The sequence below is a fragment of the Impatiens glandulifera genome, chromosome 1, assembly GCF_907164915.1.
Source record: "Impatiens glandulifera chromosome 1, dImpGla2.1, whole genome shotgun sequence".
Classification (NCBI taxonomy): Eukaryota; Viridiplantae; Streptophyta; class Magnoliopsida; order Ericales; family Balsaminaceae; genus Impatiens; species Impatiens glandulifera.
Window position 1 is genome coordinate 30,690,083 of NC_061862.1, and position 25,078 is coordinate 30,715,160.

Below are 25,078 nucleotides of genomic sequence, written 5' to 3' on the forward strand. Positions count from 1 at the left end.
TCTTAGTACCCAAACTTCGGACTAGTCTTTGGTCACATTATTAGTATTATAATAAACTCATTTTTGAATACATGCCAAAACTTTATTCAGGTTAAATTGTAAGGCAAATTATTGTGCAAATAATATATAGTTCCATTATAATTAATATCTCATCTTAATTTAAATTAAAGTCAAATGATTTTTTTTTTTATTGAGAATGAGTGTGAATTAAAGATTTAAAATAATACTTTAAAAAATATAGATTCTGATTTTAAAATTAAATAATACAACCATAATTAATTAAAAGAAAATAATGTATCTGACTTCTAACTCATTGAGATTGCACGCCAATTTTAATTAAATAAGATTTTAATATGTTTAATTATCTTGCTAATGCTCAATAATCTTTAAAAGTATATAAAATATATATTAGGTAATTAACTTGGTTATAGTTAATATAATTAGGCAAGAGAAAGAAAAAAGGTGGCATAAAATTTAAGCAGCTATAATAGATGCAAGAAATAAAAGTAAGAGCATTGATTAGAAAAATTTAGGACTTAGAGTAATGGTAAGTTGATACTTATTAAAACTCTATAAATAGGAACTTCTCAAACACAAATGACCTTCAAGGCACACAAGAAAATTCACAAAAATATCATTTGTAATGGCAAAAACAATCCTTGTTCCTACTCTTCTCTTTGTTCTCATATTACTTATAGATACTGGTGCACTAGCAAATACTCCCAAACCACCAACACCTACTGTTAACCGTCAAAGACCTCCACCACCACCTCCGAAAGTCGTATCTTCAACACCTCCACCTCCGAAAGTCGTATCTTCGACACCTCCTCCAGCCACAAAACCACCAGCACCTCCTCCACGCGTCGTTGCCCCAATGCCACCTCCAGTCGCCATTAAACCACCAGCACCTCCTCCGCGCGTCGTTGCTCCAACGCCACCTCCAGTCGCCACAAAACCACCAGCACCTCCTCCGCGCGTTGTTGCCCCGACACCACCTCCAATCGCCACAAAACCACCAGCACCTCCTCCGCGCGTCGTTGCCCCGACACCACCTCCAGCTGCCACGCCACCAGCACCTCCTCCGCGCGTCGTTGCCCCGACACCACCTCCAGCCGCCATGCCACCAGCACCTCCTCCGCGCGTAGTTGCCCCGACACCACCTCCAGCCGCCACGCCACCAGCACCTCCTCCGCGCGTCGTTGCCCCGACACCACCTCCAGCCGCCACGCCACCAGCACTTCCTCCGCGCGTCGTTGCCCCGACACCACCTCCAGCTGCCACGCCACCAGCACCTCCTCCGCGCGCCGTTGCCCCGACACCACCTCCAGCCGCCACGCCACCAGCACCTCCTCCGCGCGTCGTTTCCCCGACACCACCTCCAGCCGCCACGCCACCAGCACCTCCTCCGCGCGTCGTTGCCCCGACACCACCTCCAGCCGCCACGCCACCAGCACCTCCTCCGCGCGCCGTTGCCCCGACACCACCTCCAGCCGCCACGCCACCAACACCTCCTCCGCGCGCCGTTGCCCCGACACCACCTCCAGCCGCCACGCCACCAGCACCTCCTCCGCGCGCCGTTGCCCCGACACCACCTCCAGCCGCCACGCCACCAGCACCTCCTCCGCGCGCCGTTGCCCCGACACCACCTCCAGCCGCCACGCCACCAGCACCTCCTCCGCGCGCCGTTGCCCCGACACCACCTCCAGCCGCCACGCCACCAGCACCTCCTCCGCGCGTCGTTGCCCCGACACCACCTCCAGCCGCCACGCCACCAGCACCTCCTCCGCGCGTCGTTGCCCCGACACCACCTCCAGCCGCCACGCCACCAGCACCTCCTCCGCGCGTCGTTGCCCCGACACCACCTCCAGCCGCCACGCCACCAGCACCTCCTCCGCGCGTCGTTGCCCCGACACCACCTCCTGCCGCCACGCCACCAGCACCTCCTCCGCGCGCAGTTGCCCCGACACCACCTCCAGCCGCCACGCCACCAGCACCTCCTCCGCGCGCCGTTGCCCCGACACCACCTCCAGCCGCCACGCCACCAGCACCTCCTCCGCGCGCCGTTGCCTCGACACCACCTCCAGCCACAACACCATCACCTCCTCCTCGAACCATTTCTCCACCACCTCCACCAGTTTCCACACCACCACCTCCTCCTCCATTTGCCACACCACCACCACTAGTTGCCACACCACCACCTCCTCCTCCATTTGCCACACCACCTCCACCAGTTGCCACACCACCACCTCCACCAGTTGCCACACCACCACCTCCTCCTCCATTTGCAACACCACCTCCACCACCACTAGTTGCCACACTACCACCTCCACCACCACAAGTTGCAAAACCACCTCCACCTCCCCCTACTCTTCCATTTATTTATTCTGTAACTGGCAAACTAATGTGCACTATTTTGAGTAATCCTAACCCAGCATGTAACCTCTTTCCGAATCTTTGTCCGGGCATCTCCAATTCCACGGTTAAGATCAATTGTGGGCCAAGTAAGATTACAATAGCTCAAGGAATAACCAACTCGAGTGGCAATTTCAACATTGGAATTCCAAACAATTTCAATGTGAATGAATGTGTTGTCTCGGTCAAGTTGCCTATCCTAAGTTGTCCGATTCTTCTCGTTGGCAGTTTGCAGGCAGACATAAACCGTATCGTAAGCATAACACAAACAGAATCTGGAGTCAATGTGAAATATGGTACTGGTCCATTTTCCCGCACCCTTTGAGGAATCGTCCATAGGATGGAAATGAAAATAAATGAATAAAGATAATTCTTCTATTCTGAACATGTTTATGTATTTAAGGCAATGCCTTTAATGTTTTTATACCTTTTCATATATATAAATATATATGTGTGTGTGAAAAAGAAGTTATAATCTATGTAACCAAACTAATGATGTGCGCAATAACTGATACGTGGGAAAAGCATAAATAAGGAGAAGCAGTTAATATACTTAATTTCAATACATTTGAACTCGATGCTATAGATTTTTTCGACAACATGAATATAATATGTTGCTAAAGGTATTTTACTTTATTATTTATATATTTTTTTTATCAAAAACAATTACTAATTTTATTATATCCATAAAAAATATATATATCAAAATTGATAGCATTTATTTTTAATTATATGACCAATTTTTTTAACCAAATTAAAGAATAAAAAAATTAAATCATGGATATATGTAATATTCCTAATTAATTCTACAAGACCAAAAATTTTCATGCAAAATTAAGAAATGCAACTATTGTTTTGTGGTAAGCATAAAATGTCTTTAGATTGAAAAAAAAAGTCTTCAATTTGTGAAAAAATAATAATTCTTTACTTAATAGATGGGTTAAATATGATATTTTAAAATGAAGTCAATTAGTGTTTGGAAGTATTCCTGAGTTCACTTAAATAATAATATTGTTCTCTATTAAAATTTAAATCAATCTATTTTTCCTGTCCAATAAAACCTTTAAACGCATTATTAAAGGTATTCTACAATGGTTATTGTTTCTGTCAAGTCGTTAAAGTTGTCTATTCCTTCGAGTTTACATTTTTAACGACGACAAAAATAAAAATCTTTTAACAACAAGAATTTACGTTGCAAAAAGTCATTTTAATAGTTATTGTGGTTTTTTACTATCACAAATGCTTGGTGATTTCTATGAGGTGTGGGATTACTTATCACAAATCATCTCAATATTTAAACCTGTAATATAATTCTTATTTTTATGATTTTTCATCAATTTAATTGTGATCTTCTCCATTAAAAATATCAAAGTATTGTTTGACTTCCGTTTTTATGCATGATGATGAGTTGATGGAGAGATCTCCTTGACATTCTCAACTTTCCAACATTTGGTTAAACCCTTCTCTTTTTTGTGAACCATATGATTAAATTATGTCAATAATGTAAAGAAGGAATGAATAATGTGAAACAGAGGATGGAAGCTTTAATTGTGGAAGGAATAACTTTTATTAAAATTGGATCTGAATGTGGCTAAGTTTCAACCGGGTGTTGTTGACAAGGAAAATAAAAACTAGTTGAGCAAATCATTCTATTCAAATTTGTTGGTTATTTTAAAGTACAAAAGAGATTGAAGGAAAACTTAACAATTTTCATTAAACTGTAATCATTTACATTTAAATACTACTAAATGACTAGAAAATGGAACTAAAAAGTAGGAAAATACATGGACATGATTTACTAAAAACTCTCCTAGAAACTACCCACTAAACCATTAACTAAAACTGAATTACTAAAAATAAGGGAAAATAACATAATTCAAGCAAACTTCAACACTCCTCCTTGCTTGAGTTGTTGTAGATGCCAAGTTTCTCCCTTAGGAACTCGAACTTGTTCCTCGGTAAGGCCTAGGTGAAAATGTCTGCTAACTGAAGTTCAGTCTTGCAGTACTTTAGCTTAACAGATCCCTCTTTTTGCACTTCCCTAAGAAAAAAAATTTGATGTTGAAATGTTTGGTCTTTTCATGAAAAATAGGATTGTTTGAGATAGAAATTGCAGCTTGGTTGTCAACAAACACCTCTGTACAATCTTCTTGTCTCAAGCTCAGATCAATTAGCACTTTCCTCAGCCATAAAACTTGATTTGCAGTAGCAGTAGCAGCAATGAACTCTACTTCTGTTGTGGATTGTGCAATTATCTCATGTTTCTTACAGCTCCATAAGAACACTCCTGAACCAAAACTAAAATAATAACCTGAAGTACTTCTCATATCATCAATAGATCCAGCCCAATCATTGTCTGAATAACTTTTCAAAGAACACTTCAGACCTGTACTCAACTTAATGCCAAAGTCTGGTGTTCCTATAATATATCTAAGAACCCTCTTAGCTGCTCTAAAATGAGTTTCAGTTGCACAGTTAGTAAATCTTGGTAAAAGACTTACAACATGCAATATATCGGGTCAGGTTGTTGTCAAGTACATGAGACAGCCAACCAACTTTCTATAGAGAGCCTCATCAACTTTATCAGTTTCATCATTCTTGCTCAGTTTCTCCTTATGACACATAGGAGTAGGCACACTTTTGCAATCCTCCATTTTGAACTTCTTTAAAATCTCATTGGCATATTTTTTTGGTAAATGAAGATCTCATCAATTTTCTGCATAATTTCCATCCCAAGGAAATATGTCATCTTTCCTAAATTTGTCATCTCAAAAGAACTTTGCATGTCCCTTTTAAACTCTTCAACAAGCTTAGCATTGATTCCTATTACTAACAGGTCATCAACATATAAAGAGTTGACAACAAAATTGATTTTATCACCTTTAACATAAAGAGTTGGTTCACTTAGGCTTTTTCTGAAGCCCAACTCCATCAAATATTTATCAATTTTGTCGTACCAGGCCTTTGGAGCCTGTTTGAGTCCATACAAGGCTTTCTTGAGCAAGTAGACTTCATCTTCATGCCCTTTCACAACAAACCCTCCAGGTTGCTCATCATAAATCTACTCTTCAAGAACTCCATTCAAAAATGCAGATTTAACATCTAGTTAATACACTTTCCAGCCCTTTTGAGCAGCCAAAGCAAGTAGCAATCTAATGGTATCTAATCTAGCTACAGGAGCAAATATTTCAGAAAAATCAACACCAAAAATCTGAGCATACCCTTTAACAATAAGTCTTGCTTTGTGTTTGTTAATGGAGCCATTTGTATTCAGTTTGGTTCTGAACACTCACTTCACTCCTATCACCTTTTTGTCCCTTGGCCTCTTTAGAAGCTTCCAAGTATGATTCTTCTCGATCATAGTGATCTCCTCTTTCATTGCAGCTCTCCATTTTGGATTCCTTTCATCTTTCCAATAATCTGCAGGCTCAAGGACTGCAACATTGCAACTCTGGTAGATATCAGAGAGCAATTTTGTGCCCCTCCCTGGTTCATCATCCACCAACTCTTCTTCATTCAGTTGAGGATATGGAGTTGGTTCTACTTCTGCCTAATTCCAATTGTCATTCTCTATGAAGTGCACATCTCGATTTATCATAATCTTTCTAGTTTGAGGCTGAAAAATTCGATAAGCCTTTGAAATTGTGTTGTATCCCACAAAGATTCCAACTTTAACTTTTTTATCTAGCTTATCTCTCTTGATCTGTGGTATATAAGAATAACACAAACACCCAAATACTTTAAGGGTTTTCACAGAAGGCTTGTAACCATACCATGCCTCAAATGGTGTCTTTCCTTCCACAACCTTAGTTGGTAGCATGTTGAGTAGAAAGACTACAATGTTTGCAGCCTCTACCCAGTACTCCTTTGGCAAGTCTTTCTCATGAAGCATACATCTTTCCATCTTCTCTTCCTCTCACTCACTCCATTCTGCTGAGGAGTGAGGCTGTCAGTTGGTGTTGAATACTAGCTTCTTCACAGAACTAATTGAATTGTTTTGAGGTGTACTCCTTGCCATTATCAGACCTTAAGGCCGGAATCTTGCAGCCACTTTGAGCTTTTATCCACTGTTTGAATCTCAAAAATATACCAGTAACTTTAGACTTGAACTTGAGAAAATAGATCAAACACATCCTTGTATAGTCATCAATGAAAACTATGTAATACTTACTCCCATTTAGTGAAGGAGTTCTGTGAGGCCCAGCAAGGTCTGTGTGGATCAATTTTAGCCTCTCAATTGCTCTCTAGGTTGCTAGCTTGAAAGGAAGTCTTGATTTCTTCCATATTTGACAAGCCTTGCATTCTAGCAAGTTAGCTTCTAATTGAGGTAGCCCCTTTACAAACTCTTTCTTCTGCAAATTCAGTATTGCATTATGATGGAAATGGCCCAGCCTTTTATGCCAAATCTCAGTTGGAGATATTATAGATGAATAGGCTGATTGCTCCTCCTTTAGTGGATCCAGCTTAAAGCTTCTCCCTTTCATGCTGACTTTGAACACATTCACCCCATCTGCATCTTTGATTAGGCACTCATTGCCCTCAAAAATTACATTTAAACCTTTTTTGAGTAGCTGACCAACCCTTAATATATTTTAATTGATGTTGGGCACAAATAACACATCTTTAATCAACTTAGTATTTGAGGATCTGCCTACTGCCACAGTCCCTTTCCCTTAACTGCAATGTACTCTCCATTGCCAATTTTGACTTTAGAGTTGAATGATGTGACCAGTTCTCTGAAGAGGCCTCGATTAAATGTCATGTGGTTGGTGCAACCACTGTCCACAAGCCAGTTATTACTTGAGCTATTTGTTGCAAAACAAGTTTCCATAAAGAGTTGCTCCTCCTGGTCTGTAACTTGAGCCACATTTCTTTGTTGAAGGTTCACTTAAGTCGCATCCTTCTACTGCATATTACTTTTACAAATTTTCTGGTGATTCCCCATCATATGACACTTCTCACACTGCACAACTGGCCTCCTCCAGCATCTAAAAGGTGCATGACCTTTCTTCTCACAGTACTTACAAGGAGGAAAGTCTGGTTTAGAACTTCTACTTGTGCTTGGAGAATTTGAACCTACACTTTCCTTCTTGCTTTTCCAGTTCTTCTTCCATTTTTCACTTTGGCTTGACTGCACTTTTACTGGCAATGCTCCTTCTATAAACCCTTCATTCCTCATCAATCTTCTTTGTTCTTGTGCCTGAAAGGCACTCAAGATTTCAGTAAGACTGACTTTTGACAAGTCTTTAGTGTTCTCTAACGAGGAAATGGTAGCCTCAAACCTTTTAGGAACAGTTACCAACACCTTTTGAACCAATCTGGAATCAAAAAATTCAGTACCAAGCAATCTTATCTTGTTGACAATTGTGAGTAATTTGTTAGAGTACTCTTTGATGGTCTCTAAATCCTTCATCTTCACCATCTCGAATTCCCTAATTAAATTAATGACTTGCATCCCTTTAATCTTTTTATTTCCTTCATACTCTTATTTGCGAAGATTCCAGACCTTAAATGCTGACTGTATGGTCATTATCCTAATGAAAATTTCAGATGACACGGAAACAAATAGAGTAGCCCTTTCCTTTGACTTCCTTGTCTTCTTCTCCTTGTGATTCTTCATCTGTTTCAGTGTTGGGTTAGCTTGTAATTCTGGCACTACATACTCCTCTTCAACAACTTCCTAAAGATTATTTGCCTCCAGATGAGCCTTCATTCGAGCAGCCCAGACATGATAATTGTTACCATTGAACACAGGTGGTACTAATGATGTAAATGGTATATCTAAATCCATAGAAAAAGGTAGATGTTGTGGTAGATATCTCTCACTCATAGGTCCCTCAAGAAGATGGCTCTAATACCAATTTATTGGTTAATTTAAAGTAGAAAAGAGATGGAAGGAAAACTTAATAATTTTCATTAAACTGAAATCATTTAAATACTATTAAATGACTAGATAGTGGAACTAAAAAGTAAGGAAATATATGGACATAATCTACTAGAAACTCTCTAACTATACTGAATTACTAAAAATAAGGGAAAATAACATAATTCAAGCAAACTTCAACAAAATTGATCATAAAATGTTGGAAGTACTAGAGGAAAATCTCGGCGATTGGGCTATGTTTAGAAGTGTTGGGTTTAGGGCTCATATTTTATTAGAGTTTATATATTGTAATGGGCTTTAAGATTTTATTGGGCTTAGGAGTAGTAGTTTAGTCTTTTGTCTTTTAATGTACTCCTATAAATAGAGACATTGTAACCTAGGGTTACTTGGACCATTATTCCATGAAATATCAATAGAATGGACGACTCCCCGAGGATGTAGGCATTGTTGTCCGAACCTCTTTATATCTTGTGTTCTTTATTATTCTTTATCACTTTATCTTTATATATTCTTTTATCGCGTGTTTAGATTAGATTTTTTCTCAACAAGTGATATTAGAGAATGTTTTGAGAATATTTATCCTATTTTTGAAGATATTACGGAAACCCTAACCACCATTGAAGAAGTTGTTGGATATTTGTGCTTTTGTTTAAGATGGCTATTGAAGAAACGACATTGGTTGGAGAAGATTTAGTCGCTGTGAAGATTTGAGTCGAAATTTTCAATTGCTAAGGAGATGTCAACGATCGTTAAAATATTTCTTAGTTTTGGGTGATACTCTCTTGAGAAGAAGAGAGAAGAAGACAATGAGTTTTTTGTTCTTCTTGAAGGCGCCAATGGGTGCAGGTGACGAAAAGTCGTCATGTAGGCAGCGGCACCAAAATAAAGAAGATGGGGTATATTCTTTTTGACCTATTTTAATTTGGGACATATTGTCTATTAAAATATAAAAAAAGGAAAAAAAAATATATCTCCATATATATCTCCATATATATCTCTATATATATTCCATATATATAGATATTATATTATGATATAATATAATATATAGGGAAGAGCCAAGAATCTTTAAAGCGTTCAACAACTAAGACTTTTTATTTAAGTCTCGTTTGATTTCATAAAATAGGTTTAAGACCTATTTGATTCCAATTTTACAAGTAAAGACTTGTTTGATTTTAATCAAAATCTCAAAGCTTTGTATGTTTTGATCTTGGATTTGTATTGAGCCTTGTTTGAATTGAATTTCTCAAAGATGGAGATTTGTGATGTATCTGCTAAGAGATTTGATATTCGTCAATATGGAGATTGAAAATTGGAGTTGAAAAAGAAGGTGGAGTGCTTATTCGATGTTGCAGATTATGGAAGGAAATTGATGCAACATGTAAAGGGTTATAAATTAAAGAGGGTGACATTAATATTTGTTTGCAAGAGTGTAGTTTGATATGTGTGTATAAAGTCCGAATTTGAATTTGCATCAAACCCTGTGAGTAAGTTTTGATTGGCAATATCCGGTAAGTGTTGGTACGAAGTTGTCAAGTGGGTGTTGATTCCTCAAGGGTTCTACCAAGAATGATAATTTCTAAGGTATGAGTTGAGGATGCACTAATCATATATATGGTTTGTTAGATTCTTTCTATGCAGAATTTGTCTAAAACAATGTGGAGAACAAACGATACATCTTCATGCTTGTTGAAAATTAGTTGAAGGTTTTATTATAATCGATTATTGTCTTGGAATACATGAGTGACATTATTTCACTATGTTGAGGGCTTTGACCTGAAGAAATTCTCAGCTAAAATGAGTTTGGAGATATTTTTTTTTGGAAAATGGTTATTGAAGAAGTCAAATTAAAAGAGAGGTAGAAAGAAATCTAGTAGCAGATTTTAGCCTACAGCCGCGCAGGGTTCATCAAACTGGTGATCGGATATTCAAACAAAGTCCAATTGCGCTGAGATTTTATCGAGAGGGTTGGTAACTCATTCCTCTACATTTTCAACGGTCGGATCAAAGTTTGGACGTTACAAAGTTTGTTTTTTTTGGGGCTTAAAGTGTCTGCCTAATTTCAGTTTTATTTCACTTGTTTGGGACCAAAAAGTTTGTATCTTTTTGGTTATGACCTTATCTTATTGAAAGAGTTAATCAAGATGAAGATGGTAGTGAGATTATGTGATTTACACTTGATAGAGCAATCCTTCAGTCCAAAGTTGCAAGATTGCATTGAGTGTACGGGTGATTAAGGATTGACACAATTCCAGTTAACACAATATGAATGAAAGACCAGGAAGAGGAAGACTAGTGAAAGACACTTATAAGTTGAGGTGGAGACATCTTAAGAGAAACTATCAAACGAACCAAGAAGAAATCATTGCATTATCTTCTAATGTGAGAAGAGAAATAAAATTCTTGAGTGAGATTCCTAGTCATGAAAAAGGGGCTAGATGGGAGACTCGGTTAATTCGAAGGTGATGATTTTGTTACGTTTTTGTTCTCTCTTAATTGTTTATACACTGTGGATCATAGTTTAGATGAATGAGATGATTGATTTTCATCTTATTGATGAGATGATTGAGACCTTGAATGAGATTCCTAGTCATGAAAAAGGGGCTAGATGAGAGGTTCGATCAATTCAAATGGAAGGATATTCAATTTTTCTTTAAGAGAAACTATAGATAATCATTTGAAGTATTGGTGAAGGCAATTGAAGAGAGATAGTGAATATTGAGATAATATGTTGGGTCAAATTATTTTGACTAAGTGTTGAAATAGTTTGACTATTGGGATTTTGATGATGAAATGATTTATGTGCTTTTATGCAGGTGTATCGAAATCATATTTCATGAGACTTGGTTCTAATGAGGCTCATTAGACCGATTTGACATTAGATGCACAGAATTAGACGTGTAGTCTAACTCATGAAGTTAGACGTGCAATTTAATGAATCCGTAATTAGATGTGCAGTCTAACTCAGCGGAGTTAGACGTGCAGTCTAACTCAGCGGAGTTAGACGTGCAATCTAATGAATTCGGAATTAGACGTGCAATCTAATGAATTCGGAATTAGACGTGCAGACTAATTAATTCGGAATTAGATGTGCAGTCTAATGAATTCGGAATTAGACGTAGTCTAATGAATTCGGAATTAGACGTGCAGTCTAACTCGTGGAGTTAGACGTGCAGTCTAATGAATTCGTAATTAGACGTGCAGTCTAACTTAGTGGAGTTAGACGTGCAGTCTAACTCAGCGGAGTTAGACGTGCAGTCTAACTCAGCGGAGTTAGACGTGCAATCTAATATATTCGGAATTAGACGTGCAGTCTAACTCAGCGGAGTTAGACGTGTAGTCTAATATATTCGGAATTAAAAGTGCAGTCTAACTCAGCGGAGTTAGACGTGCAGTCTAATGTATTCGGAATTAGACGTGCAGTCTAACTCAACGGAGTTAGACGTGTAGTCTAATGAATTGTGAAAGTTATATGTAAAAGTCTAACTCCTTCATACAAGTCTGAAGTTGAACCGTAATTAGACGTGTAGTCTAACTCGTGGAGTTAGACGTGTAGTCTAATAGAAAGAGAAAGTTAGACGTATAGTCTAACTCCTTCAGACAAGCCTGAAGTAGAACCGGAATTAGACGTGCAGTCTAACTCAGTGGAGTTAGACGTGCAGTCTAATGGTTTGTGAAAGATTAGATGTGAAGTCTAATTGGTGAAAGTTAGACGTGTAGTCTAACTCCTTCAGATTAGTCTAAAGTGATTGTAATTAGACGTAAGTCTAATCCCATTAGACCAGACGGTCTAATGGATTCCGCTCTTAGACAGAGATGTTTGATTTCATTAGACGAGGTTGTCTAACTGAAATACGTCTAATGCAATGCTTAAGTAGTATGCTTGAAGCTAGCACCCGCCTACCCATGTGCAATAGTTGTACTCTACTCCTGCTCCACTTTCTAGTAAAGATTAGTACGATAGCTATATGAAACCATCCAACGAATGTCACGTAAGAGAATTTCCCTCATATTACTTGTTTTGTAGGTACATCTCGATGGAATATTTAGCGCACTACCATTTGGTGTACGGCCACGATCCATATGCTCAAAACTTGTTGTGTACTATGGAGGCTTTCCAATGGAAGAGTGCCACGTATCATTCTAAAGATTCGACCGTTAGTCTCTACCCAGTATTTATCAAATCTCAAGGACAACGGACTAACAACTTAACTTTTGCCATTCGATCAACTAAGAGAGAAATACTATCTGAGAAGAACTACTGAGAAATCAATCCTTTGAATATTCAAGCCGTAAGTTGCTTTCCTGGTTGTATTGTGTGTGAATCAAGAGAGAGCTAGAATCAAAAACACCGTTAGCTGAGTGATATTTTTCATCTTGTAAATTGAACAGAGTGTGTTTTGTTCAATAGTGAGCTAAGTGTGTGCAAACTGTATTTGATTCGTATCATATTATAGTGAATTCTTCCAGTGGTTGGAAGAAGGGGTGACGTAGGAGAGTTTGCTCCGAACATCCATAAACAAATTGTTGTGTCTCTTCATTTCTGTCATCTTCTCATTCTTCATCTTGAGCTTCAAACCTAAGTAAACAATTCCGTCTTGATTCTGTTTCAAGTGTTTACAAGGGTTTGTGTAGAATAGAAAGCGAATTAAATCCTTAACAATATTTCTTTCAAATCGTTTTTCATAAGCCTTCATCAATAGCCAGACCTCCGTCTCTATCGATAAAGTTGATCCTATCATAATATCCTTGGATTTCTAGGCATTTTTAGATTCAATAAACTAACATATTGCAAGCTAATTTGTTCAAGGAGAAGTATAAGGTTAAGTTGGTTGAGTATGCAACGTTCAAGGAAATATGGGTGACAAATACTTTATCAGATCTTGAGCTAGAGTAAAGAGATGTCGTGATAGGCTAATTTATTTGTTATGAAGTAGACGATAAATGTTCGTCTTGGGTCTTCTCGTTTTCAATCGATATCTTATTTTGAGGAAGTAGACGATGGAAGTTCGTTTTGGGTGTTCTCAGTTTTGATAGATATCTGATTTTGAAAAAGTAGACGAAAGAAGCTCGTCTTGGGTCTAATTAGTATTTTGGTTTCATTTAATTGTTGGACTTGAAAAATAAAACACTCGGTTTGTGGAAAATAAAGGTAAAGATTATTTTGACATAATAAAGAATTGTTAATTCTAGTTTCCGCATATGTCAACGGATATGTACAAAGAATGAGAAGAGTTGTTGAATGTCTCTAGTCACTGAAGTAGCGTAGTTGCCAAAATTACTTGGTATTATAAACTCTATGATTTTATCTTCTAAGGGGCTTTTGAGCGAAAGTGGAGGTATAATGATTTATCTTGTGAATGGCTCGAGCAGTGAAGATTGATGTGTAGCTCATAACATTTTGATGGTGCGATATATATGATGGTGGAGATTGTTTTTTTTCTTAGGGCTCTTGAGTGAAATTGGAGGTACAAAAAGTTACCTGATAATGACTCGAGCAAAGGTGAAGATTGAAGTGTTGAAGCCACTTATTTTTTGATGGCTTGACTTTTGTCATGGTGGAATTGATGGGTACGACTCGTGTATTTCCTAAGGGACGTGAAATTTGTCAAGGTGGAGATTGTTAAATTTGTAATTAATTCATCAAATCTCAATAAGCGCGGTATTCGCCCAAGGTGAAGATTGTTGGGTTTGGGGCTCATATTTTATTAGAGTTTATATATTATAATGGGCTTTAAGCTTTTATTGGGCTTAGGAGTAGTAGTTTAGTCTTTTGGCTATTGATGTACTCCAATAAATAGAATTATTGTAACTTAGGGTTACTTGGACCATTATTTCATGAAATATCAATAGAATGGACGACTCCCCGAGGATGTAAGCATTGTTGGCCGAACCTCATTATATCTTGTGTTCTTTATTATTTTTTATCACTTTATCTTTATATCTTCTTTTATCGCGTGTTTAGATTAGATCTTTTCTCAACAAGAAAAAGATGATGAAGAAGAAATGTACATGTAATGCGTTATATCTAGTCACATTCATTTCATTGAAGAACTTGATCCGTCAAACTTTATGATTAATCCATTAGTTACATTCCTGGCATAAATGCAAACATTAGGTTCTTGGTAAAAGTTGGGAAAGCCTTCTACATTCAATTCATGCGTCCAATAGATCTGATAATGAACCATCTTTTAATGCTCAAACAATTATGTATTAATCCTTCAAATCTTATTTGATTTTTCTTTTGCCTAACTATATCTTTTATTTTTATTTGATTCCAGTACAAATATTTTGATCTAAATGAGAGCATTTCGTTAAAAAAAATTGTTTTTCATTATGTGTGGCAATGTAGGTCAAGTTCGGGTTGACGGGTTGAGCAATAATAGCATGAACCTAACATGTTTAGTAATTTGTGTCAAAACTTGAACTTGATTTGTTTATTGGTAATTGACATTAATTCGACACAATTGACCCGATTCAACTCGAACTTAACATGATTTAACCCGATAGAGTTGATATCACATCTCCTTATTTCAGATTAAAATGACATCAACATAACAAAAAAAAATGAAGTTAAATTACAAATTCGCTTTATTTCAAATTAGTAGGAAAAGTAAAACATAAAACATTTCCAAAACAAATTTGTAAATGGATTGGCGGATCTTTTTAAGGTCATTTCAGATCGACCGAATTTTGATCTGTTTATTAATCAGGTTAAACAAGTCGGCATAATTTCGACTCAAACACAAAAATACATAACTCAAACTTAAATTTTTCATATCCGATTAAAATCATGCTTTTGTGTTGGGTAAAAAATGGTGCGCCCTAGTTTTGAAACCATTGATGACTTTTATTTATGAAAACATTTAACTAAATAAATAAAAAAAACAGAATCCTAGTTTGAGCCTCTACTTTAGTGCTATTGCAGGTATAACTTTGAGAAGTGGAGTGAGTAAAGGGAGAGGAGCTAAGCTATCACAACCCCATGCATATACATTTAATTTTTGGTCAGACATTAGGTTTGGTAACTAATTGGAGGAATATCGAAATGGCACATAAACTATATTATAAGAAGTAATTCAGAACGGACCCTAAAGTTTATTTGTATCTACACAGAGATTAATTTATTTTGAAAATGTTGAATTAGAACTATAAGTCCATGGAAAATTAATGATGTTTTTTCTTTATTTATTTCATTTTGTTTCTCCACTATGGATCTCTAATTTGATTTTTATAAGCATAGTAAATATTATAGATACAGTTACAAGTTCAATAATTCTTTAATTTTGGTGGTTTGTTTGGATTGAGAAAAATCAAAAAGTATTAACAACAAAAATTTGTTCGGGGAGATATTTTTTAAATTATTTGATCACCACGCAGAGATTCAGAGTGACAGGTCGTCTGCTTCAGCGGGATATATCATTGATCTTTTAGATGAAATCGGAATGAATAATGTGTGAACAATGACTGAGGAGTTAATAATGGGTGTCATTTGCCTTTAATGCATTTATTTATCTTTATTGACATGTTTATCATGGTCCGTAGTTTTACTTAAACAGCTCTCTTTTGAGTAAAATGAAATTTATCAAAAAATAAATAAAATATATATATATAAATAAACTCTATAACAAAAAAATGAAATAAAATGTAAAAAAGTCTCCTCACAAATACATTTGGTACGACAACATCCAGACAATTCTAGCAATACATTTCTCTAATTTAATTTAATTCAATTCATCCTTTAATTATGAAGATGTATAATATCTTGTAATTAATGTATCTTATTTCTTAAAACAAAATAGTTACATTTGTTTTAATGTAATTGAGTGAAATAGCACAACAAAAGAAAAATACTTGTCAAAAAAATTGGAATTACAAAATTTGACAATACTAAAAAAATAGCAGTTACACTACTCACTACAAATTTGAAAGTTCATCACATTATTAGTGTCAGATTAAACCCATTTTGAATACATCCCAAAAGTTTTGGCTTTTATTCAAACATCGTGTTAAATTTGAAGGCAATTTATTCTGTAGCAAATAATAGTTGCATTTTAAACATCTCATCATAATTTAAATTAAAGTCCCGTCTTTGAATCCACCAGTCAAATGATTTTTTTTATTGAGAATAAATGTGGATTATAAATGTAAAATGATACTTTTTTAAGAATATATATTAATTTTGATTTTAAAATAAAATAAAATAATACAACAAGATTTAATTAAAAGAAAATAATTTACCTGAGTCTTCTAACTCGTTGAGATGGCAGGCCAATTTTAATTAAATAAGATATTAATATTTTTAATTGTCTTGCTAATAATACTCAATCATTCTTAATATATACAAATATTATATAATTAACTTTGGTATAGTTAATATAATTAGGCAAGAGGAAGAAAAAAGGGGCATAAGATGTAAGTAAGTAGCTAGTAGATGCAAGAAATAAAAGTAAGAGCATTGATTAGAAGAATTAGGACTCAAAGTAATGATAAGTTGATACAAATGAACTTCAAGGCACACAAGAACCTTCACACAAATATCATTTGCAATGGCAAAAACTACCATTGTTCCTACTCTTCTCTTTGTTCTCATACTCCTTATAGTTACTTTTGGTGCTCTAGCAAATACTCCCAATTTTCCCCATGATAGGGATCCACCACATCCTAAGGACCCACCAAAACCTCCTAATATTAACCATCGAAGGCATCCACCCCCACCTCCTCCGGTTGCCACACCGCCAGCACCTCCTCCGCGTGTCGTTCCCCCGACAACACCTCCAGTCGCAACACCACCAGCATCTCCTCCGCGTGTCTTACCCCTAACACCTCCTCCAGTCGCAACACCACCAGCACCTCCTCCTCAAACCGTTCCCCCACCACCTCCACCAGTTGCCACACCACCACCTCCTCCTCCATTTGCCACACCACCTCCATCACCACTAATTGCCACCACACCACCTCCATTTATTTATTTTGTAACTGGCAAACTAATGTGCACTATTTTGAGTAATCCTAACCCAGCATGTAACCTCTTACCGATTCTATGTCGGGGAATCTCCAATTCCACAATTAAGATCAACTGTGGGCCAAGTAAGATTACAATAGCTCAAGGAATAACCAACTCGAGTGGCAATTTCAACATTGAAATTCCAAACAATTTCAATGTGAATGAATGTGTTGTGTCGGTCAAGTTGCCTATCACAAGTTGTCCAATTCTTCTTACTGGTAGTATAGAGGCACCCATAGACCATATCGTAAGCATAAGTGGAACAGGCTCTCAAGTCAGGGTGGACTATGGCATTGGTCGATATTCCCGCACCACCCTTTGAGGAATCGTCCATAGTATGGAAACAAAAATAAATGAATAAAAGATAATTCTTCTATTCTGAACATGTTTATGTATTTAAGGCAATGCCTTTATGTTTTTATACCTTTTCATATATAGATAGTTGAAAAAGAAGTATGTAACCAAACTAATGCTGTGCGCAATAACTGTGATGTAGGGGAAAAGCATAAATAAAGAGAATGTTTCATTGTTAAAAAAATATTGTTGCAAATTAGTCTGTTACCTCTCATCTTATGAGGGATATTTTTATTATCACCGTCCTCAATATTTTTATTTATATATTAAAAATGTATAGCAGAATTAATTAATTTCAAATTTTGTAAAATGATTGAATTGAATATATCAAAATCACCAACAAATTAATGATTTGCTACAATCAGCTCGGAACAATAATAATCACTCAAATCAGAAAAATTATTAGTATAAAAGAGGGTAGTAACCATCTATATTAATTGTTATTTTATTTTTTGGTTAATAAAGATCAATAGCGATATATTTGAACTCGTTGTCAGTTTTCGCTATAAATTATGCCGCCAACGGAATATAATATGTCACTGAAGGTATTTTACGTTTAAAGACCACGCATTCTTTAACTTATTCAACATTGGTTATTATTTATGTCATTATTGGTTAATTTGACCAATGACGAACGTATATATTTTCAGTTGCTAAAAGTCATTTTGATTTTATTAGAATTTTTTTGTTTTTGACAATCATAAACTCTGGGTGATTTCTATTAGGTGTGGGTACTTATCACAATTCATCTCTATATTTGAACCTGTAATATATTTTAAATTTATGAATTTTCATAAATTTAATTAGGATCTTCTCCATTTAATATATCAAAGTAATGGTTGACTTCCCTTTTATGCATGATGATGAAATGATGGAGAGGTATCCCTGGCTTCTCTCCAACATTTGGTTAAATCTTTCTCTTTTTCATGAGCCATATGATTAAAATTTATAAAAGCATATATTACTTCTTATTTGCTTTTATTTTATTGCAAAATTCAATCATTTCTTCTTGGATATATTTTTTGAATTTACTAGATATGATTAAATATACTTTATTTTAATAAAATTTAAATTTTAAATAAAAGTTACATTATAATAAATTTAACTAATTACAAACATTTTAATCCAACATCAAATAAATCTAGGTAACTACAAATACAATTAATATTTTTCAATTCCTAACAATAGGGTGCTTCTCCCTAGATATTCCCAATGCCAATCCCAAACTCTTAAGCTTTGATTGCAAAATTCGGTTGGAATTTTTTTAAAATTTACTTAAATATGATTATTTTTTCTCATAAAATTACTTAATTTATCAACTAAATTATTAAAAATTTATTTATATTCTTTTTATAAAATTCAAATTTTAAATAAAAAATATATTATAATAATTTTAACTAATTAAAAATATTTTAATCCAACATAAAAAAAAATATCTCTTTCCCAACAATAGGGTGCTCAGTTTCTCCCATTAAGGATGGTAATAGGGCGGTTCGGGACGGAGAATGCATTTACCATTACTACACCTTTTTTATTTCGAGGATTTTTTTAATACTACTTCCACTCCGTTTGGTTTTGTTCGATTTCGGAGAATCCCCGCAGGGCACCTTGAATAAAATATTTTTAAAATAATTATATAACAAAATTATATAAACCGATTTTTTAATATAAAATATATTGAAATATATTGAAACTTTATATTATTATAAAAAAATAAATTTACAACTTTTATAAAATATAGTGAATAAATAAATATATTTGTGATTTGATATATTTAATTATATTTATAGTGTTCGGGGTAGAATCAGTATGAAATCGGGGCGGGGGACACAAATATCATTCGTGCCCCATCCCCATTCAGTTTCGGGGAGAAATCGTCCTAAATGGGACAATTCGGTTCGGTTTTCGCGGGAACGGTTTTAAATTGTCATCCTTACTTACCACCTTTCATCCCTCTCGCGCTAACTCTTTTTCTTCTAATTGAAGCAACCATTGTGGTTGCATTCGACAAAAAAAAAATCAATTTTATTAAAAAAATGGATCCCAATATGGCTTCTCTAGTTGCAGAAGGGAAATTGCATTGAATCAAATAAGCATTTTGCTGGAACTTAAGTCTGGTCTAAATTAAAAATAAATAAGGAAGAAACATATTAATGGGAGAGGAGCGGAAAATTCGATAAAGAAAATAATGATTTTTTATTTTTATTCTTTTGATAAGAAATTAATTTTTAATTAAATCAAATAAGAGTTGTATATGAAAAATTAATTAGTAAATAATACAAAATAACGTCTTGATAATCTAGATATAAAATCACATAAACAATTTACAAAAATAAAACTCTCACTAAGATAATCCAACGATTATGCAATTTGTTAAGAATTCCTCTAAAGACAAACTCACTTGAGTTTTTAGACGATGACGGTTGTGATAAAGCAAGCCGAACAAACCAATGAAATAGTGTCAGCAAAAATCTCTACCAACGATTATGAGCGGAGATTAATATTATCCTTAGCCGAGGGTTGATAAGTAATGCCGAAAAAGGTCCTAGCAAATGAAAATGGTCCATCTATATATATGACCGAAATAGTGAAAAATCCATACAAATCATAGGAGGATACCTGTAAGAGGTCCTCCATATGAAAGATTAAATCGAGTAACTTTTTATTGAAAAATAAAAAATAACTCTAGATCAAATTATTTCGTCTCCTTTGTTTCTACGAATGGGACGAACACAAACTCGAGAATGGATCGAGGGTATGAGCAATAAACAAATTTCCAATGATTGAGAGTATTATTCGGACTATAAAAATTCGAGACGAAAAATTAAGCCAACTAAATAGGCCGAAACAAACCAAACCAAACCAAACGCAACAACTCAAAATTAAGTAATGAAACCCTCGAATTCTATAAAAGCTATCAAAGAGACCAACCAAATTTGACCTATCAACTTCTCTCTTTCTTTTTTTAGAGATATAAAAGTAATATTTATGAATTGTGGATGCTACATAACAAAACAATTTATGTGAATTTTATATTATACCTTAATTATACATATAATGAAAGTGGTTATAATGTTTCTTAAAAAAACATTTCTAAAATTTTATATATTTATGAAATAATCAATTGTTATATAAAATGGTTAACCTAGTCTCACTAGTAGAAAAAATGTCTTTTGTAACGACTTTCAATAACGACGCTATAGAGCCGTTACTGAAATTTGTATCAGTTACGGCTCTATAGAGCCGTTACTGATATCTCGTATTAGTTTATAAATAATTAATAATAGTTTTTTATATAACCGTTACAGATACTCTTATTTGTAAATATAGAGAGAAAAACATAGTATCTATAACGGTTATACAAAAACTTATAAACAATCAGTAACGGTTCTTTGTATAACCGTTACAAATACATTTATTTTGGAAGACGGAGAGAAAACATGGTATCTGTAATGACTCTTTTTTAATGTTATTACAAGTAGTATATAAGTCTCTTATAACGGTGATTTGAATGCCGTTACAAATACTTCTATATTTAGACTATCAACGACCCACCAACAAATGTCGTCGTTGATAGTCTTTGCCAAATAATTTTAAGGCCTATAAATAGAATGCTTTCGTTTCAGAATCATATAAAAAAAAGTGTTATTTTCTACACCAATGAGGAATCCAGCTTCAGCTAATGCTGCTAGAAGGCTTCCTTGACCAGCATCTTTTCCTGTCACAGCGTATTGACTAACGAAAGCCTGAAATAATAGAGTCGGCCTCAGAACCATCTAAATGTTTTTGCAACAATTATCTTTTTGTTAATATATATTTATGAAATTAAGTAAATATAAGACAAGATTTAGCGTGTACCTTTGGGCCATTTCGTGATATTTGATCAAACTTATGGGTCTTAGAGAAGACATCATCTGCATTGCTATAAATCTGTTGAGAAAATCAATCTATTAACAAAAAAAAATCTAATAACAGGAAGGAAGATTGTAAAAATATTCAGTTCAAATTCTGATCTATACAAAATTACTTATCTTACATAAAAATCATAAAAATCAGTTGGATTATCCAATGGTTGAGAAGAACCGTCACAGATTGTGATTATCTGGATGTCTGGATAGGCGTGTTTTATGGCAGAATAGAACTAGAGGTAATTCCCTGAAACAGCATAGGTTTTCGTAATTTCAAATAGATTATGCATTTCATTTCAGAATTTTGTCATTTGATGGTTTCACATTCGCAAATTATTGAATACTAACATATTTTATTACTATTAATAAAATATGGATTTTTTCAATAAAAAATATCATTGAGTAGTAACAAAGGCTTTACCACGGTAACACTTCTTCCAACAGTCTTCATTCCCAATAGCAACATATTTTAAGTCAAAAGGTTATGGGTGCCCCATTGTTGCACGCATGGAACCCCAGGTTAATTTGGAGTCACCCCTAGCAAACTCAATTCCATCAAGAATCTCCTGCAATAATGGAAAATAATGTTCAAACAAAATGAAAATTATGTTTATTTCAAAAAACCAATAAATGGAAAATGTGTACCATAGTAATTAATCCATATGTTAGGTTATTTACTTCATTGCAGCAAAAGGAAAATTTGGCAGAAAATATACGGAATGCCCTTCTAGAAGATCAAAATAGGAATAGGTTCATCATCAATGGAAGATGGCAGACAAAATGAAAGAGCATGGTTTTTAATATAAATGAGCATTGAATTCATGGTTCATCGTCCAATCTGACTTTCTGCCTACTCCATCCATCAATCTGCCTACGCTAGCGAATCCTCTACCGATGTTGAGATTGTTAAGCTCCGTCGGATTCTCCTCTTCAATTTCCATATCCGTCGAAATGCTTAACTTCTGCTTCCATAGATCAATGAAGTACAAACCCATGTGTTATTGATTGTCATTTACATAAATAAACTTGTAATATTTCTTTAAAACCCTCAATCCTCATCCAACATAATATCACTTGGATACTATTCAAAACCCTAGAATACATAAGAATGCATTGAGACGAGAATGTCTTACCTTAGCGGAGCAGCGTGATCGGATGGGATAGAGTTTGAAAGAGAGTCAGAACCCTAAAAATTAGAGATTTAAAATGAGGGTCAAAATTAGGCACTTTATATAGTATGAAAGACGCATATTACATATTACGCGTAAGTGTAATACGCGTAAGTGTAATTCGCGTAAGTGTAATACGCGTAAGTGTAATTCGCGTAAGTGTAATTCGCGTAAGTGTAATTCGCGTAAGTGTAATACGCGTAAGTGTAATTCGAGTAAGTGCAATTATAGGGGTAAGATGGACATTTCGCAGGGCAAAATGACCCTTTTTGCAAAGTTTATCAAACGTGAGCCTTTTTTGGAATTAGACCCCTTATTAAGGTCATTTCATCAAATTCCCCTATCCCCTTTCTTCCACCACGTCTAACACAATGTAAACCACACATCCATGCATACAACTAATTTCATCCATATATAAAAAGGATTTCCAAAACAATAGATCATATAACTTTTCATCAAACATAACCTAATATAAGTATCAAATAATATATCTCTGCATACAACCAATTTCATTCTTAGGATTTCCAAAACAACAGATCATATAATTTTTCATCAAACATAACATAATATAAGTATCAAACATCAAAGTATACCATTTCATATGCATCTCCAAATACATATTGAAAAAATTAAATATTTATGACACTATAAGAATTTATCACAAACAACAATATTTCCCTGCTCAATCAATCAATAAATATTATTCTAAATGATAGAGAATGACAGAAACGGGGAGTAGATGCAGATAATGGGAAAAGGATACGCAGATTCTTGAATGAAAATACAGTCTCTGAAACAACTACAATATGTTAAGACAATAAGTCGACATGTAAGAGGTTGATTCAATTACCTTTAACCTTGTATCGAAGGCGACGAGCTTTGTTTGATTGTGTTGGTGATTAACACAGACGATTAAAGGAAGTTGATGATACTTCCAACACCTGACCCTTAACATACGTTTATAACTGCATGAGATTAAGCTTACACCATGGAGATATAATCATATCAATCTTATAGACGGGCTGAAAACGGTCTCCGGAGACACTGGTGGGCTTGTCTTTGAGATTGATGATGTAGGCGATCTTTTGCGTCGGCGCCGGCAGGGGCGGAGCCAGGATTTGAAACCTACCCGGGCTAAATTTTTATTAAAAAAATCTATCCGGGCTAGTTTTATAGTTTGTTGTCACCAATGCCTTTTAGCGACGGAAAATAAATAATAACGTCGGTAATTTACCGTCGTTATTGATGAAATACATACAGGCTGTTTAAGGCTACCCGGGCTACAGCCCGAGCCGGCTTGTACTTGGCTCCGCCCCTGGGCGCCGGGATGGTTGCGATGTAGTTGCTTCCACAGTTCTCTTGTCTTGGGGACTCATATTAGGGGAAAAAGATTAACGAAAAATGCTCCACTGGATTAACTTCGATCCCATCTCTTTCCCATACATCTCTTGCCTTGCAGTTTCTATGATTCCCGTACATCTTTCAGGCAGACAGGCAGACGTAGTCGGACAAGGGATTACCTTTTGTTAAAGCTTGTTCTTTTGGCATTTTTAAAATACTCAATCCAAATCAATTTTCCAATAAATCACCACTTTTCAAACGATCAAATCACTCATTTCATTAATTAAAATATCAAAATACATTTTATTTTAAATTTTTATTTATTATTTTATTTATATATACCAATACCTTTTAGATCTTTTTACTACAAATAATAATCACTTCCTCAAATTCATCACTAATCATTATTTTTTTCTCTCTATGTATTTTGAAAAATTCCAATCCGAAAAAAGTCTTAGAAAATTTGCATCTTCATCAACTTTCAACATTCATTGAATGTCGACTTTTTTGGTACGAAACTCTAACCTGCATCTAAAAAAATACAGTAATTGAGAAGAAACGATTTCATTTTTTCTTAGGTGAATCCCACAATTAAACTATTTTATTAACCATTATTATTATTATATATGTATAGATTTTTTTTATTTATTTTTATTATTTTATGGTAGTTTATTTTATTGATAAGTGATTATTTTATATTTTTATACAGCAGTTTCATTCAACACAAAAGAGAGAAGTTCTTAATATACTTTCAAATTTTAAAATATTTACAAATTGATCCATCAACTATAAATCTGCTTTATTTTATTTAACATCACACTCCACTAATTAAACTCAAACACATCTTAAGATTCATATATATCAAATTTTAATTAGTTCTGATAAAATATTAAATAAATAAGAGAAATTATTTATTTATCTCCTATTAATTAGGCTAAATATAATAACCAAATCCTATATTTTATCTCCTATTAATTAGGCTAAATATAATAACCAAATCCTA

General features: G+C 35.0%; 1 protein-coding gene across 1 annotated transcript; it reads left to right on the forward strand.

Annotated features, from left to right (window-relative positions):
• Positions 1–612: 612 nt before the first annotated feature.
• LOC124939487 (basic proline-rich protein-like) lies at positions 613–17,834 on the forward strand. Its single transcript, XM_047479962.1, has 2 exons — positions 613–2,602; positions 17,488–17,834. Exons 1-2 carry the CDS (start codon positions 644–646, stop codon positions 17,623–17,625), a joined length of 2,097 nt encoding a protein of 698 aa, XP_047335918.1. The 5' UTR covers positions 613–643; the 3' UTR covers positions 17,626–17,834.
• Positions 17,835–25,078: the final 7,244 nt, after the last annotated feature.

Coding starts and splice junctions, on each gene's coding strand:
- LOC124939487 (XM_047479962.1), top strand. CDS start 644: ATGGCAAAAACAATCCTTGTTCCTACTCTTCTCTTTGTTCTCATATTA. Junction 2,603..17,487: donor AATGTGTTGTCTCGGTCAAG/TTGCCTATCCTA, acceptor GTGTCGGTCAAG/TTGCCTATCACAAGTTGTCC.